The 14,980-nt window shown below is 45.6% G+C and overlaps 1 protein-coding gene across 4 annotated transcripts in view; it reads left to right on the plus strand.

Annotated features, from left to right (window-relative positions):
• The first annotated feature begins 1,755 nt into the window (after window positions 1-1,755).
• The window catches only part of COG3 (component of oligomeric golgi complex 3), a 55,496-nt gene continuing 42,271 nt past the window's right edge, over window positions 1,756-14,980 (plus strand). Inside the window, exons 1-7 of one of the 4 annotated variants that reach the window (XM_054014399.1) lie at window positions 1,756-2,002; window positions 8,207-8,353; window positions 8,925-8,986; window positions 10,139-10,304; window positions 12,588-12,662; window positions 12,781-12,873; window positions 13,187-13,312. In XM_054014399.1, coding sequence (XP_053870374.1) covers window positions 1,844-2,002; window positions 8,207-8,353; window positions 8,925-8,986; window positions 10,139-10,304; window positions 12,588-12,662; window positions 12,781-12,873; window positions 13,187-13,312 — 828 coding nt within the window. In that variant the 5' untranslated portion in view covers window positions 1,756-1,843. Of the gene's footprint in view, window positions 2,003-8,206; window positions 8,354-8,924; window positions 8,987-10,138; window positions 10,305-12,587; window positions 12,663-12,780; window positions 12,874-13,186; window positions 13,313-14,980 lie in introns of those variants that run through there. The other 3 variants (XM_054014389.1, XM_054014379.1, XM_054014409.1) reach the window with 3 other exon arrangements.

The raw sequence follows: 14,980 nt of genomic DNA on the forward strand, positions 1-14,980 counted from the left end.
ATGAAGGGGTGATAGCTGTGAGAGGTCCCACCCAGTGGCCCCCGTTTTCCCTCATTAGCTGGTTTTAGAGTTAATACCCCTTGAAGCTGACTAGATGGGTCTGAGTGCTCAGTCTCTGGCCAATCAGCACTCTTGTTCCAGGCTGGCTGAAGACTCGGGCATATGCCCTGGCCATAGTTACACTCACTTCATGTTTCATCGTTTTAATTAGGGTTACCATTCGTCCGGATTTACCCGGACATGTCCTCCTTTTTGTGCTAAAAATAGCGTCCGGGGGGAATTTGTAAATAACTCAAAATGTCCGGGATTTCCCCCCTCCCCCGGCAGAGCAGAGCGAGCGGCTGGGAGGGCTGCAGGAAAGTCACGGGCTGGACTCCGGAGCAGCTGTAGAGGAGCTCCGCCCTGCATTCTGAGCCGGCAGCTCTCCCCTGCAGCCCGGCTCCAGCAGCACTGTGCAGGGCCAGGGACCGGGTTTTGTTGTGCTGGGGAGCGCAGCCACGTGTCCGGCTCGCACAGAGCCCAACACCCTGTTCTGAGCAGCAGGGTAAGGGGGCCAGGGGGCAGGAGAAGGGGCAGGGAGGTTCTGGAGGGGGCAGTCAAGAAACGGGGGGTGGGGGGGGTCGGGAGTTCAGGAGGGGGCTTTTTGGGGGGAGTGGAGAAAGTTTTGGGCAGTCAGGGTACAGGTAGGGGGTAGGGTCCTGGGGGGCAGTTGTGGGGGGTCTTATGAGGGGGCAGTTAGGGGACAAGGAACAGGGAGTCTTAGGTAGGGGGTGGGGTTCTGGAGGGCAGTTAGGAGCAGGGGTCCCAGGAGGGGGCAGTGAGGGGACATGGAGCGGGGGTGGGTGGGTGGGTGGCTGGGAGTTCTGGGGGGGAGCTGTCAGGGGGCAGGAGTGGGGAGAGGGATCGGAGCAGTCAGGGGACAGGGAGCAGAGGGGTTTAGATGGGTTGGGAGTTCTGGAGGGGGCTGTCAGGGGGTGGGGAGTGGTTGGATGGGGCGTGGGAGTCCCAGGGGTCTGTCTGGGGGTGGGGGTGTGGATAAGGATTGGGGCAGTCAGGGGACAAGAGGCAGGGAGGCTTAGATAGGGAGTGGAGTCCTGGGGGGCAGTTAGGGGCAAGGGTCCCAGGAGGGGGCAGTCAGGGGACAAGGAACGGGGGGAGGGTTGGGGGTTCTGGGGGGCGGGAAGTGGGAGGGGCAGGGGCGGGGCTCCTCCCGTCCTCTTTTTTGCTTGCTGAAATATGGTAACCCTAGTTTTAATTGTCATCAGGGTAGAACTAAGCTTTATTTTTAAATCAGTGGGGTGCTTGGGTTGTAGCTTCCAGGGCCTTTTGCTGCAGGAGGATTGCGGGGACGAATACAATTGGCCAAGCAGTGCCGCTGACCCCGGCTGCAGTGTTGTTATTACAGAGCGGGATTAGAGCTCGGGGCTCCCAGCCCAGCTGAGCAGCGGGCTGCGATGCCTGGAGCCGGCAAGGGGCGCTGCTCCCGCTGCTGGCTTTTCTCACGGGCAACAGCTGCGACTGCTGCGCTCATTGGTCATAACGGGCCGGGCAAGCAGGCCCCGCCCCCGTGCCCGGCTACGCATCGCAATGACGTCACGGGGGCGAAGGCGCTTCCGCCCTATTGGATTCGAAGAGTCCCTTCCCTGCACCGGAAGTTGCTGTCCCCGATCAGCTCCTCCCCCTGGTTGTGTGCGCGTGGAACCCTCCCGCGTGCCTCGTTCCCTCTGGAAGCGTTTCCGGGTTTAGATGGTTCCGCTCCTCTCTCTGCCCCTCGCTGCGTCGGACGCTCCCGGATCCCGGAAGTGGCCCCTCCTGCCCGCTCCGGCTGCTGCTGGCCGTGAGGATGGCGGAGCCGCCCCCGGAGCTGGGCGACAGGGAGATCCGGGACAAGCTCGGCCTGTGGGACCGCAGGCCCCGGCCCATGGCGCCTCTCACCGACCGACAGACGGACTCGGTGCTGGAGCTCAAAGCGGCGGCCGAGAACCCGCCCGTCCCGGCCGAGGTGAGCGGGGAGGGGCAGCAGGTGGCGCGGAGCGGCCGGGGCCGGAGGTTGCGGGGCGTCTGGCGGACGGGAGCAGCTGCCACGTAGCCAGGCTGGGAATCCTGGTCTGGGCCAGAGCCGTAACTAGCTGTTTTTGCACTCGAGGCAAGAATATAAAATTGCGCCCTCCCCCTCCATATAATTGTATAGTAGTTACTTTGTACAAAAAAAAGTAAATAACAAGAATAATAATGATAATAGAACGTTTATTTATTTTAATCATAAGATCTGCGTACAAAATCAACTAATGCATATAAGGGGTGCATCATAGTGCATCATGAACTGTCGGGGTCGGGGCTCACAGCCCGGCGCAGGGGGTGGGGTCGGGGCTCGCCTCGCAGCCGCACACTGGGGTAAGGGTCGGGGCTCACAGTCCAGTGCAGGGGTCAGGGCTCAGGGCTCACAGCCCGGGGTCAGGGCTCGCAGCCGTATGATGGGGTCAGGGCTTGTAGCTGTACGTCGGGGTCGGGGCTCACAGCCTGGGGTCAGGGCTCGTAGCTGCACACTAGGGTTGGGGTCGGGGCCAGCCCCATGCCCAGGTCGGGGCTCACAGCCTGGCGCAGCAGTCGGGGCTCGTAGCCCCGCAGCTCCACACAGGGGTTGGAGTCGGGGCTCGCAGCTCACAGCCGTGCGCCTGGGTTGGGGCTCGTAGTCCTGCAGCTCCACACGGGTCGGGGCTCGCAGCCATGCATCTCGGTCGGGGCTCACAGCCCGGCGCAGGGGTCGGGGCTCGCAACTTGCAGCCGCGCGCCGGGGTCGGGGCTCGCTCCCTCTCACATAACCGGGTCGCGACCCTCAGTTTGAGAACCAATGCTTTATAATTACTGTAGGGTGTATTCTAGTTATTTTCCATTTACATTGTACATTTGTCGTGACGCAATGTGCATATTATGTGATTATAATTTTTCATAAAATAATAAGAATTAAAAAATTTATTTTGTCTTTTTCTGTGCCCCTCAGCTTTGTGCGCCCGAGGCAAGTGCCTCACTTGCCTCACCCTTGTTACAGCACTGGTCTGGGCTGGCTGGAGGCTGCTACCTGGGGCCTGCTGGGAGTGTATCGGGCCACCTCCTGCTGCCTAGGACGGGTCCTTGGTCCGGGTGGTGCTTTGCCCCGGGGCGCATTGATCCTGTGCGGAGCTGCCCCCGGTGGGAGGAGGACCCGGGTCTGGCAGGCAGGGACCTCGCTTGTGGTACAGGAGGGGGCCCGCAGGGCAGTGGTGAGGCAGCGCAGCCTAGCTCGCAGTGCTGTCCTGGAGATGAAATGAGCGAAGTCTTGAGGAGTTATGCCAGAGAGGCCCTCTTAACCACATCTTCCCTAAGAGTGAGCTCCAGTACCTGCCCTATTCTTGATGCAAATAACTACATTTCAGCTATCTTAATGTGCTGCTCTGGTTTTACCTGGATTCACTATCCCCTTCCTGTACTAAACTGATGCAGGGCACTGTTAATAGCGGCGCTGTTCCACCTCAAAAATGGCTCCATTCTAGTAATTCTAGAATCATAGGGACCTCGATAGGTCATCTAGTCCAGTCCCTTGCACTGAGGCAGGACTAACTATTATCTTCTAGGGATGGCCAAACTGCTGCTCGCGAGCCACATGCGTCTCTTTTACAGTCAGGGCCGGCTCTGGCTTTTTTGCCGCCCCAGGCAAAAAAGCCTCCGCCCCCCGCCCCCCCCCCCCCCAGCGTGGCAGGGGAGGGCGGCCGGAGCCCCGGGGGGAGGGCGGCGAGTCCCGGTCGGGGCTCCGCTCTCCCCGGCGGCCAGAGCGCCGGGGCGGTGAGTCCCGGTCGGGGCTCCGCTCTCCCCGGCGGCCAGAGCGCCGGGGCGGCGAGTCCCGGTCGGGGCTCCGCTCTCCCCGGCGGCGAGTCCCGGTTGGGGCTCCTCTCTCCCCGGCGGCCAGAGCGCCGGGGGGGAGGGCGGCAAGCTCCGGCCGGGGCCGCTCTCCCCAGAGCCGGAGCACCGCGCCGCCCCCCTCCAGGCGCCGCCCCAAGCACAAGCTTGGTGGGCTGGTGCCTGGAGCCGGCCCTGTTTACAGTTAAAGTGTGGCTCGTGGAGCCCCACCATTCTCCTCCTACCAGATGTGGGGGAGGGAGGGAAGCTTGGGGCTTCTGCAGTGCAGAGGAGTGGTGGGTTAGGGGCTTCTGCCCCATGGGAGACACCTGCTGGGACTCAGGACTTCAGCCCCGCTCTTGCTGAAGGCCCGAGCACTGACAGGTGTGCCTGACTCTCAACTTCTGAAGATTATTATATGCAATTCAGAGGATCTGAAAGTTTGGCCACCACTGAATCTAGCCCATCCCTGAAAGGTGTTTGTCTAACCTGTTCTTAAAATTCTTTAACGATGGACATTCCATAACCTTCTAGCTAATTTGTTCCACTGCTTAACTACCCTTAAAGTTAGAAGATTTTCCTCATGAAAAACCTAAATCACCCTTGCTGCAATTTAAGCCCATTATTGCTTGTCCTTTCTCAGTGGATAAGAACAGTTTATCACCCTCCTCTTGATAAGTCTTTTCTGTTCTTGAAGATTATGTTCCTCCTCAGTATTCTTTTCTCCTAAATAAAGCCAATGTTTTCAATATAATAATCCAAACAGATACAAACTTTGCGTATGGCTCTCATTTTGTAAAGGGCTTTAGGATGCTTTGTTGCCACATAATTTAAAATCAGCACTGAAAGGGAGAATAGTCATTAAAATACAACTATGTGAACTCAACCTTTCATAGTGTCACAAAATGTTAAACGCTAATAAAACATAAGTTGATTCTGCTCTCATGTGATTTCTGAGGAGTTGTGAACTGCAACAAATATAGAATACTTGAGTTATGAACGCATTATTTAGACAGCAAATGTGCTGGTGTAGAGCCTATCAGTTAAAAAATGAAGTATTTCCATTTTTTACCTTCATAAAAGTTTATGCCCTATTGATTTTTAACAAGAAGCAATGGAATTAAATTATTTTAACGAGAAGGTAGTCAATAACACATTAGGGTAGTATTGGTTTTCGTTTTAGTAGCTCTGCACAATATCACTCTTGTTTGTCTTACCTGCAAATTGTAATACTGCCTGTTGCATATAATTGAAGCTGTTAAGATTACTTTGATAAATAGTGTTGTTAGCATTCCGAATACATATTTCTGCTAAGAAGACAGGCCTGTCTGTATCTTGTCAATAGCTGTTGTTAGTATAGGTCAGTTTATTCAACACTCTGAGTATATTTAATTTCTTTGTGTGAAAATCGGAGTCTCACAATCAGTTTTCTCATTTGTTTGCTAGAAGGAAAAACATACATAGCAGCAGATATGTGCTAGTGGAGTTTCCTTAATATATTTAAGATGGGCAATTTGGGTATACATGAAGTAGCTAGGAACTGAAAAACATGTTGTTACTCTCTTCAAATTTCCCCTTTGAATGAGAAAAGATTTTATAGTTGAACAGAATTATAGTACCTGTTACAAATCCTAGTATTTTTTTAATGCTATTATATGGACATATCTATGAAGAAAATAGTGAATTTAAAAAGGGGACAAAAATGTTGCTACTCAGAAATGCTAGGTGAGTTAATTGAAGTATTTCCATCTAGCTCCATTATGTTGTAGCTGAATTTTACAACAAATTCTTATTTATGAATGACCAACTTCCCTATTCCTTAAGTTGTATTTAATTGAAACGCAATAAGCTGTCAGCAGACTAATAGTCCAGATGTTTATGGAAGGGTTGCTCATTCTTGGACAGCATACTGGCCGAAAGAGTTACTGCACATGATAATACTTAGCACTTTTATAATGCTGTTCTATCATAGATCTAAATTTGTCTTACAAAAGAAGGTGGGAAAACTGAGGAGCAGAGAAGTAATGGGCTTGATTTTCACAGATGCTGAGCACTCTTAGCTCCCATTGAAATAAATTGGAATTGTGGGTCTTCAGCATCTCTGAAAATTGGGCTCTAGCTGACTTGCTTGAGGTCACACAGCTAGTCAGAATAGAAGTCAGGTCCCTTAGCTCTCAGTCCTGTGTCCTATCCACTAGCCTTTCACTTCTGGAAATCTAAGTTAAAATTCCACCTCAAGTCAATGGCTTCCCCATCCTTAGATCCAGTTTGTCCATATTACAAAACTACCAGATTGTTTAGCAGGCATGGCAAACCCTGCCCAAGCAAGGATCAGAATTAAATGGTGGCAGAAACCTGACCCAATCCCGACGAGACCCCACTACAAAGGCCACGTTTATGTCGGATCAGAAAAAAACCTGAACCTGTTTGGTCGGGTTGTCCCTGTTCACTGTGTCTTGTTTGGGGGTGGGGGTCTTCATCAGCTGCGGGCCCTGCTCCTGCCAGCCACCACAACCTTGTTGGACTGTATGTGCTGAGGTGTATTTGTGTCAATGGGTTGCAGTGCCTTTCACTCCATAGTGCAGCAGCTGGTGGTAACCGGCAGGAGCGGGCCATACAGCTGCCACTGTGCCAACTCCACAGGTAGGAGGTAGCTGGAGATGGATTATGGGCATTGGTTATGGGGAGCACCTACCAGGCTGAGCCCCAAGCGGTGGCGTGCTGACAAAGGTTCGGAGTGGGAGTGTTGCGGTCAGGTCTGAAAATGACTCAACCCTCTTGGGCTCTGGGCAGGTCGGGCAGGTCCTGCTAAGACCGCTAGATAGTAGGGGTGTTGAATGTCAAAATTAAGGTGCATTGACAAAGCTGTCTGAGGAATCTGGCATTATCAGTCTCTACTTTTATGACTACTAAAACTGCTTCTTGCAAAAAAAGCCCCCCAAAACCCTAACAAAAATCAAAAAGATATGAAGTTCTGTTGAATTCATTAGTTATTAGACTTTTAAAACCTAGACTGGGCTTTTTACCTGGTTAATATTTTCAGACAGTGACTTTCGTTGCCACAGATAACTTGTTCTGTGTAGAGTTGTAATATGATTTTTTTTAATTGTGTACAGTGCTCTTTTGTTATGTTCTTGGTTGTAAGCTTTAATTGTGCAAATGTGTCAAAGAGGAGGAGGTTATGTTAGAATAGTTAGTGAGAACATCCTCATTAGCTGTAAAATTTTATTCAAGGATAACATACAGCATCTAATTCCAAGGCAGTCTCCAGTCTAAAAATACTTAAATTAAATTATTCCAAATTACTTTGATTTTTTTTTTATGTTTAGTAAAATATATTTAATAAGCTGAAATTCTGAAAAATAAGAATGATCTTCTAAAGAAATCTTTCTGTATAATCATCTGGAGTATCTATTTGGAAGTATTATTTAAAACGTTATTCTGAAATTATTGGAATTTCAGGTTGTGGCAATACTGGGTTTGGAATTTCCTTTGGTCATATGGCAGAAAAATCTAATGAAAGTTTGTTTAGCTTGTATGCCAATCAAAAGGTTTTTGTGCTGTGCAGATACTGCAAACCTTTTGTTATTTTGCCTTGCACTTGGAAATATGAATCATCATGAGCTTGTCTCCGCTACTGGTAGGATCGACGCTGTGGCGATCCATCCACCGGGGGTCGATTTAGCGGGTCTAGTGAAGACCCGCTAAATCGACTGCTGATTGCTCTCCTATCGACTCTGGTACTCTACCGGAACGAGAAGAGTAAAGGGAGTTGATGGGAGAGTTTCTCCCGTCGACCCAGTGCTATGTGTACCCCGCGGTAAGTAGATCTAAGCTACGTCGACTTGAGTTACTTGAGCTACTAACGTAACTTAAATTGCATACCTTAGATCGATTTTTTTTCCCCGTAGTGTAGTCCTGCCCTATGTCTTCTGATATTAAGTCCACAAATATTAATTTGTCTTGCTGTTTAGCTAGCTAAACTGGAGATTTGTAAAGTTTTTCATTGGTATAGGAGATCATATCCAAGAGGGTTGTATTAATTCATTTTCAGTTTTTCTTGTTTAGTAGAAAGTATTCATTTAATTTTTTTGTCCTGTGATAATTAAATGAATATTTTAAATATTTCTGAATATTGATACTCTGGTGTTTAATTATATTATTGAAATAATTTATAAAATGTCCACACTGATTAGTCCTTCAAAATTAAACAAATGGGAACTTAAGAAATAAGTTTGGTTTGACTGAGATTGCTTACACTATTGCATATTAATTTAAAATTAAACATTAATTTTTAAAAAGTAATTTAAACTAATGGGATTTTTATGTACAGCTTCCAATTGAAGATTTATGCAGTTTAACATCACAGTCACTAAGTGTCGCGCTGGCTGCAGCAATACCTGAATCAACAGAGGATATCCTCTTGAAAGGCTTCACCGCTTTGGGAATGGAAGATGAAAGAATTGAAACTGCACAGCAGGTAAATCACACCAAATTGCTCTACAATCCTAGAGGCATCTCTTCAGTGCTAAAATTCTTCCCAGTGAATTTGTGCAGCTTTTAGTACTGTGTGCCTTTCTTATGTTTTTAGAAAATTATTTTGTTAGCATTTAAGAGACATTCAAAAAAATTGAAGAAAACAAAACTTTAACATCTTGGTTGTACAATAGTAGATTTTTTCCTGTATTGAGAGGCTAAAGCATCTCCAAAGAATAGTGGTGCTGCCTGCAGAATGTCGCATGTCAACCCCATAATGTTTGCAATGAGATAGATAGTGCTAATGTTGTGCTCCTAGAAACTCATGGAGATGGCATTCTACCTTTTTCTTTTAGTTAGGTGGTAGAATTGTGCTCTGCTAGATTCTGGACTATCTGAATCATTGTTGAGTATTTAAGGGTTTTTTTTTCCTTTAATAATGAAAGATGCTCATGTTGTGATGCAATTCATCATCTGTATCCTGTTGATTGCTCTGGAACTGCAGATATGATCGTTTCTCTTATTGGTTCCTTGTAATGTCTGGGTTGTTGACAATCTAAATATCTTTATTCTAGTTCTTCTCATGGTTTGCTCAGCTGCAGGCCCAGATGGATCAAGATGAAGGTGCTAAGTACAGGTATGATCCTTCTTCCATTTATTGAATTTTATCACTGTATATTTTTAGTCTCTGCATCCAGCAACAGCTTTTAAACTAGAAGTGAAATTTTGCTTTTATGTATATATTAATTCCCCCTTAGACATGTTGCAGCATATGATATGTAAGATTTTATCCTGTCCACTAATATACATGCATCTAATTTTTCAGCATCCTATGACACTTTTCCCAGTTATGTTTAATTTGTATCTGTATTCACCTGACTGACTTTCTTTCTTCAGTCTAGGAAGGACTACTTTCAACAGACTTTAGCTGTTTATCAACTATTCATAAGGAGTTGTGTCTGAAACACTTCTGAGTGGCTAATGGTCTTAGATATTTCTACTGTGGCTAGTGCCACAATGTTGAGTTGTCACATCCAAAATTAAGAGCATGCATTAAATTTTACTGTAAAGTAACCTGCTCGTTTCCCTGTCTCTTGGGTTTTTTTGGTCTGCTTGTTCTCTGGCCTTTATTGTGGGAAGAGTTTTGTGTTGTATCCGGAAAATGGTAAGGCTTGGGCTTATTCTGAGCCCATCCCTGTGAACCTGTCGCAAAGTTGGAGAGTAGCGCCCCTGTTCTCTCTCTTACGATGTTTTTCTGATGCCTGGCAGTAGCGTTTGTAACTCACAGATGGAAAAGTGGTCTATTAGATGGCTATGCTGTGTCTGTTTTAGTTGGAGGAGTCTAGAGAAGAGTGTTAATTAGTTCTCTGCCCTTACTATTCTGGGGATTACACGAGTCTGAGGAGAGTTTGTGATTTTTACATACTGTTGTATATGTGCTAAAATAGAGCACAGTAGTTGAGGCCCAAGAGTCATAGTTTTGAAGTTCCTTTTTGATTTAAATTGAACACTTAACATGGTTTAAATTTATGCTTAATAGTGCTTGAAAATTGATGTCTTTATCAGTTTTAAAACAGAATCGATGACCCGTGAGCTTAAATATCAGGTCAGTTTGTGATTTAAGATTTTATTATACATTGTTTTTTGTTCTATACATTTACTTCCTGCAAGTGATCTACTCTTTTCTAGCGAGGTTTCTGTGTCCTCAGGAAAATGGAGTAAATAGTGCTATGTATTTAAATATATAAAGAAAAGCATTACCCTTTTTCATTGTGGTTCTCTTTTCTAGACAGATGAGGGATTATTTGTCTGGATTTCAGGAGCAATGTGATGCTATACTGAATGATGTGAACAGTGCTCTTCAACATTTGGAGTCTTTGCAGAAACAGTATCTCTTTGTGTCCACCAAGACAGGAACACTGCACGAAGCCTGTGAGCAGCTTTTGAAAGAGCAGGTAATTTGTGATACAGTAGTTACTGAAGATTTTTAAATTTAAAGGTACCCTACCAAAAAATAAAGTCCTCTGTTTACAGACCAGGCATCTTGTGGGCAGTAATGGCAGTGCATGATTTACTCCTGAGGGAATTGTAGAGGCTCCAGCATAGCTGTGGGGAGCACAGCCCACTGGCTGCATGGAGGTGGAAGATCACCCTGCAGCCCCCACTTACCCTGGGACACAGACTCGGTGGTGAGGCTGCACCCGACCCTGACACAGCACAAGGGTCAGACCTGCCTCAGAAACACATCAGGGCTCTGCCTCTCCACGCCAGGTACACCAGGTGTGGGTAGGCAGGCTTAGCCCAGCAGGATCCAAGTATGGAGGGGCTTAGTGAGGGTGGATCCAGGTGTGTGGTGAGAGGGTTCGGTGTGGGGCAATCTAGGTTCAGGTGGCTCAGTGGGGGCGGGAGGGGAAAAGAGAAGGAGGGGAAGGGGTGGGCCTGGATGTGGGGGCATCATGATGTACAGGGTCTTGTTGGGGCAGTTCTGGGTGTAGGGGCAATGGGACTCTGCAGAGGGGTCCAGTTGAAGGTGGTTAGGGCTCAGCGGAGGGGAGTGTGGGAGTGAGGGATGGGGCTCGGCAGGGGGGAATGAGTGTGGGGGGCTTTTTCAGGGGGTCCTTGGTTCAGAGGAAGAAACAAAACAGGAGCAGCATTCTCTAGTCTCTTCACTATGATCCTGGGGAGTTGTAGACGAGAGTCCCTAGTGAAAACACTTTACTGAAATTAGAAAGGTCATGTTGGAGTTGAGTAAACCATTCACTAGAAAGTCATACGTTTTAATGTGGAAATATTTTCTTCAGTAGCGACCTAATACTTTTTTCATTCCTCTTTTTTGAACTGTTTTACCTGTGAAAAATTTGGCTTAATGTTTGTCATTTATACAGGTTTATTTAGCAGCTATTTCTGCCTACCATGTCCCAGCTGGGGGCTGCCCCCCCCCTTTTTTTTGCACCCCTTTAGTAAAAGATTTTTAAAAGGTCTCGTAAACTCTTCTCGCTTATTCATAAACCCACAAGTCATTCAAGTTTCAATTTAGTTGTCTGCAGACTGATGAAATTACTGTTTGAACATTTATGGAAATGTTGCTTAAACTTTCTCTGTTTGAAAGCAGCCAGAAAATTAAATGAGTTGTAGGCTGTTATAGCTGATTCTCATCTTACACCATGTTCCTCTCAGACAAAATGGTCATGAAACATTAACCAAAATTGTCAAAGGTTGTTATAGCTAAACTGATACTACTCTGAAAAGTGATGCTACATAAACAGCATTATGAGGGGTTTCGTGTTTGTTTGATATCCAGCTGACTTCAAGAGCAAGTGCTCAGTATAAGAGTAAACATATATAATATTTAAAGAGACACGGTCAGGTAATATCTTTTATTGGACTAACTTCTGTTGGTGAGAGAGACAAGCTTTTAAGCTTACACAGACTTTGAAAAAACATCTGTCTCACCAGCAGAAGTTGGTCCAATAAAAGATATTACCTCACCCGCCAACATGGCTACACCATTGCTGCAACAACACTGCATACAATTTTTTTTGTCAGCACTGCAAACTAAGTCTGAGATGTTAGTCAAACTGCTTTCATTCCTTATCCCACATCACCACCAGTAATAGGGTTCTGCAGAGCAAAATTTGCTCTCAATGAGCACCATCCACCCATTGTTCAAATTTATGCCCTCAGTGACCCTTGTGTAAACACCCCATTGCATTCTGTGGCTTTGCACAAGTGCAACTGCTTGGAAATCAGTAAACAATTCTGATATTGAAGGAAGCAAGATTATATAAAAGTAAATGATATTCTCCAAATCTACTGCTTCTGTCGATCTACAATGACTTCTTCTGAGTCCTTTTTTTGGATGCTTTTGAGGGATAAAGGAACTGAAGATAGGAATGTGTGCATGGTATATTTTTAAAGAATGTTGGGATCCTGAAGTGCTTAAGAATAGCATATAATAGCTTTACTACTTGAAAAGATTCTAGGGCTCCTTCAGAATACTGCAAGACCCCTAGTTTGTGCGTCTGTAAAGACAATACACTTGAGAACAGCATTTAGTGGTAACATTTCTTTCTTTAATTCAGAGTTTAGAACATGACCAGATTTCTGCCTTTTGCAAATTTTTCTGTGGTCTGTTATGTAGCTAGCAAAATCTGATCTAATTTTTTAAACATGTCTTATTTGAAACCTAAATTGTTCATTAAGTTACTTACGATCTTTTATGTGCTCTGTTTGAACAGTCAGAACTCGTTGACCTGGCTGAAAATATCCAACAGAAACTCTCTTATTTTAACGAACTAGAAAATATTAACACAGTAAGTGTTGTTTTATTTCTTATAATGTTAGAAAGTCAAGCAGACGATATTAATCAACTCGGTTCTGTGACCAAAATTAGTTTTTTCTTCTGATTGATGTATTTTGTTTTTTTTAAAGAAATTAAATTCCTCCACGTTGTCTGTGAACAGTGAAGGATTTATACCTATGCTAGCTAAGCTTGATGATTGTATTACGTATATTTCATCACATGTAAGTAACTTAACATTTTTTGTATTTTTTTAATTAAATCTTAACACTTTAAAGATACATATTCTAATTATTTTGGATTTTTATAAATGTGTTTATTTTTACAGAGGGGGAAAAAAGGCAAGGGATGACACTCTCTGCTCCTTAAAATATATCTCATCTGCATACACTTAGTCCACTTACGCTTAAGTTTATAAACCTACAACAGTTAGCTTGCATTGGATACTTTTTACCTTTTTACTTTTTCTTTTAAAAGTATTGTTTTTATGTCTACCATTACTGCCACATTTAAAATGCTTTTCTTTGTTCTTTGCAGCCTAATTTTAAAGATTATCCCGTGTATTTGGTTAAGTTTAAACAATGTCTTTCTAAAGCTATGCACCTTATGAAAACGTACACTGTGAACACACTACAGAACCTCACAAGCCAGTTGATAAAAAGGGTAAGTTGGGTAAGCAGGTACTGACTTGATTAGTCTGATGTATTTGTAGTAACCCTAGACCAGGGGATCTCAAACTGGGGGTCGTGACTCCTCAGGGGGTCACAAAGTTATTACTTAGGGGTGGGGGGGAGGGTTGAGAACTGCAGCCTCCACCCCAAGCCCCGCTTCGCCTCCAGCATTTATAATAGTGTTAAATATTTAAAAAAGTGTTTTTTTTTAAACTTATAAGGGGGTCGCACTCATAGGCTTGCTGTGTGAAAGGGGTCACCAATGCAAGAGTTTGAGAACCAATGCCCTAGACAGAACCAAAAATACCTGCAACTTCTTTTAATATTAATTTGACTGATGTTAATATTACATTGTTGTATTAGACAAGCATTTTTTGGTGTTTTAAATACACCTCTACCTCGATACAACGCTGTCCTCGGGAGCCAAAAAAATCTTACCGCGTTATAGGTGAAACCCGGTTATATTGAACTTGCTTTGATTCACTGGAGTGCGCAGTCCCCCCCCCCCCCCCCCCCCCAGCACTGCTTTACCGCGTTATATCCGAATTTGTGTTATATCGGGTCACGTTATATCGGGGTAGAGGTGTACTTTCTTTTGATTAGTTTGTAGAGCACATTAGTTTACACTGCTCTGGGATAGCTGCAGAGCTGCAATGACAGGTGCAAGTAATTGAAGCGATATCTTGTCAATAGGCTATAAAGATGAATTTTTAAAAGGAACAAAGGGAATTAGGTGACCAGCTTCCATTGACTTTCAATGGTAGTTGAACATCTAACTACCCTTTGCCTATGCAAATCTCCCCTAAAAAGCTTGCAGAGATGATAAAATCTGAGTAGGAAGATTACATATTTGACTGTGTATCTTTGGCTGAAATCTGGTGGGAATAAATAATTCCTGTGAGAGTTTTGTAGCATGAGTCAGAAGATTCAGAGGTGGGGGAAATGAGTCCATATCCCTTCTCAGAACTTGAATGTGTGCACACTAATATATTGCCATTCAGACTTCTGTTACACTGTATACATTTACAGAGGTAACTTACTATGTCTCCATTGCTTTTATTTTACATGCTTTCCTTTTTCATCTCCTTCTGTTGTCTTCCTTTCAGTGTCTCCATTTTCTTTCACTTTCTCTCTTTGGCTGCATTGCTCTATCTCCCTTTTTCCCCAATTTTTCCAGCTTCTTCCTTTCTCGTCTCTGCATCCCAAGAATTTCTCTTGTTCCCCACTTCCTCAGTCTCACTGCTTTCCTAATCTCTCTCTGCAGTCTCTCCCTCCTATATCCCCTGCAAACTAAGGATCTGTCTACAATGCAAAAACAACCCCAGACCCACGCAGTGAGTCTCACAGCCCGGGTCAACTGAGTTGGGTTTGTGCTGTGGGGCTAAAAACAGCAGTGTAGACGGTTGGGCTGGAGCCTGGGCTCTGAAACCCATCAGGGGGTGTGGGTCTCGGAGCCTGCCCTCAGGCTGCAACCCAGGCTCTGAGACCAACCTCCCTTGTTGGGTTTCAGAGCCCGGGCTCCAGCCCGAGCCTGAATGTCGACACTGTTGTTTTTAGCCCTGTAACATGAGCTCAGTGAGCCCGAGTTGGTTTACCTGGGCTCTGAGACTCACTGCTGTGGGCCTTTTTTTTGCAGCATAGACGTACCCTAAGGATACAT

Source organism: Malaclemys terrapin, chromosome 1 (assembly GCF_027887155.1).
Source record: "Malaclemys terrapin pileata isolate rMalTer1 chromosome 1, rMalTer1.hap1, whole genome shotgun sequence".
Taxonomy (NCBI): domain Eukaryota; kingdom Metazoa; phylum Chordata; order Testudines; family Emydidae; genus Malaclemys; species Malaclemys terrapin.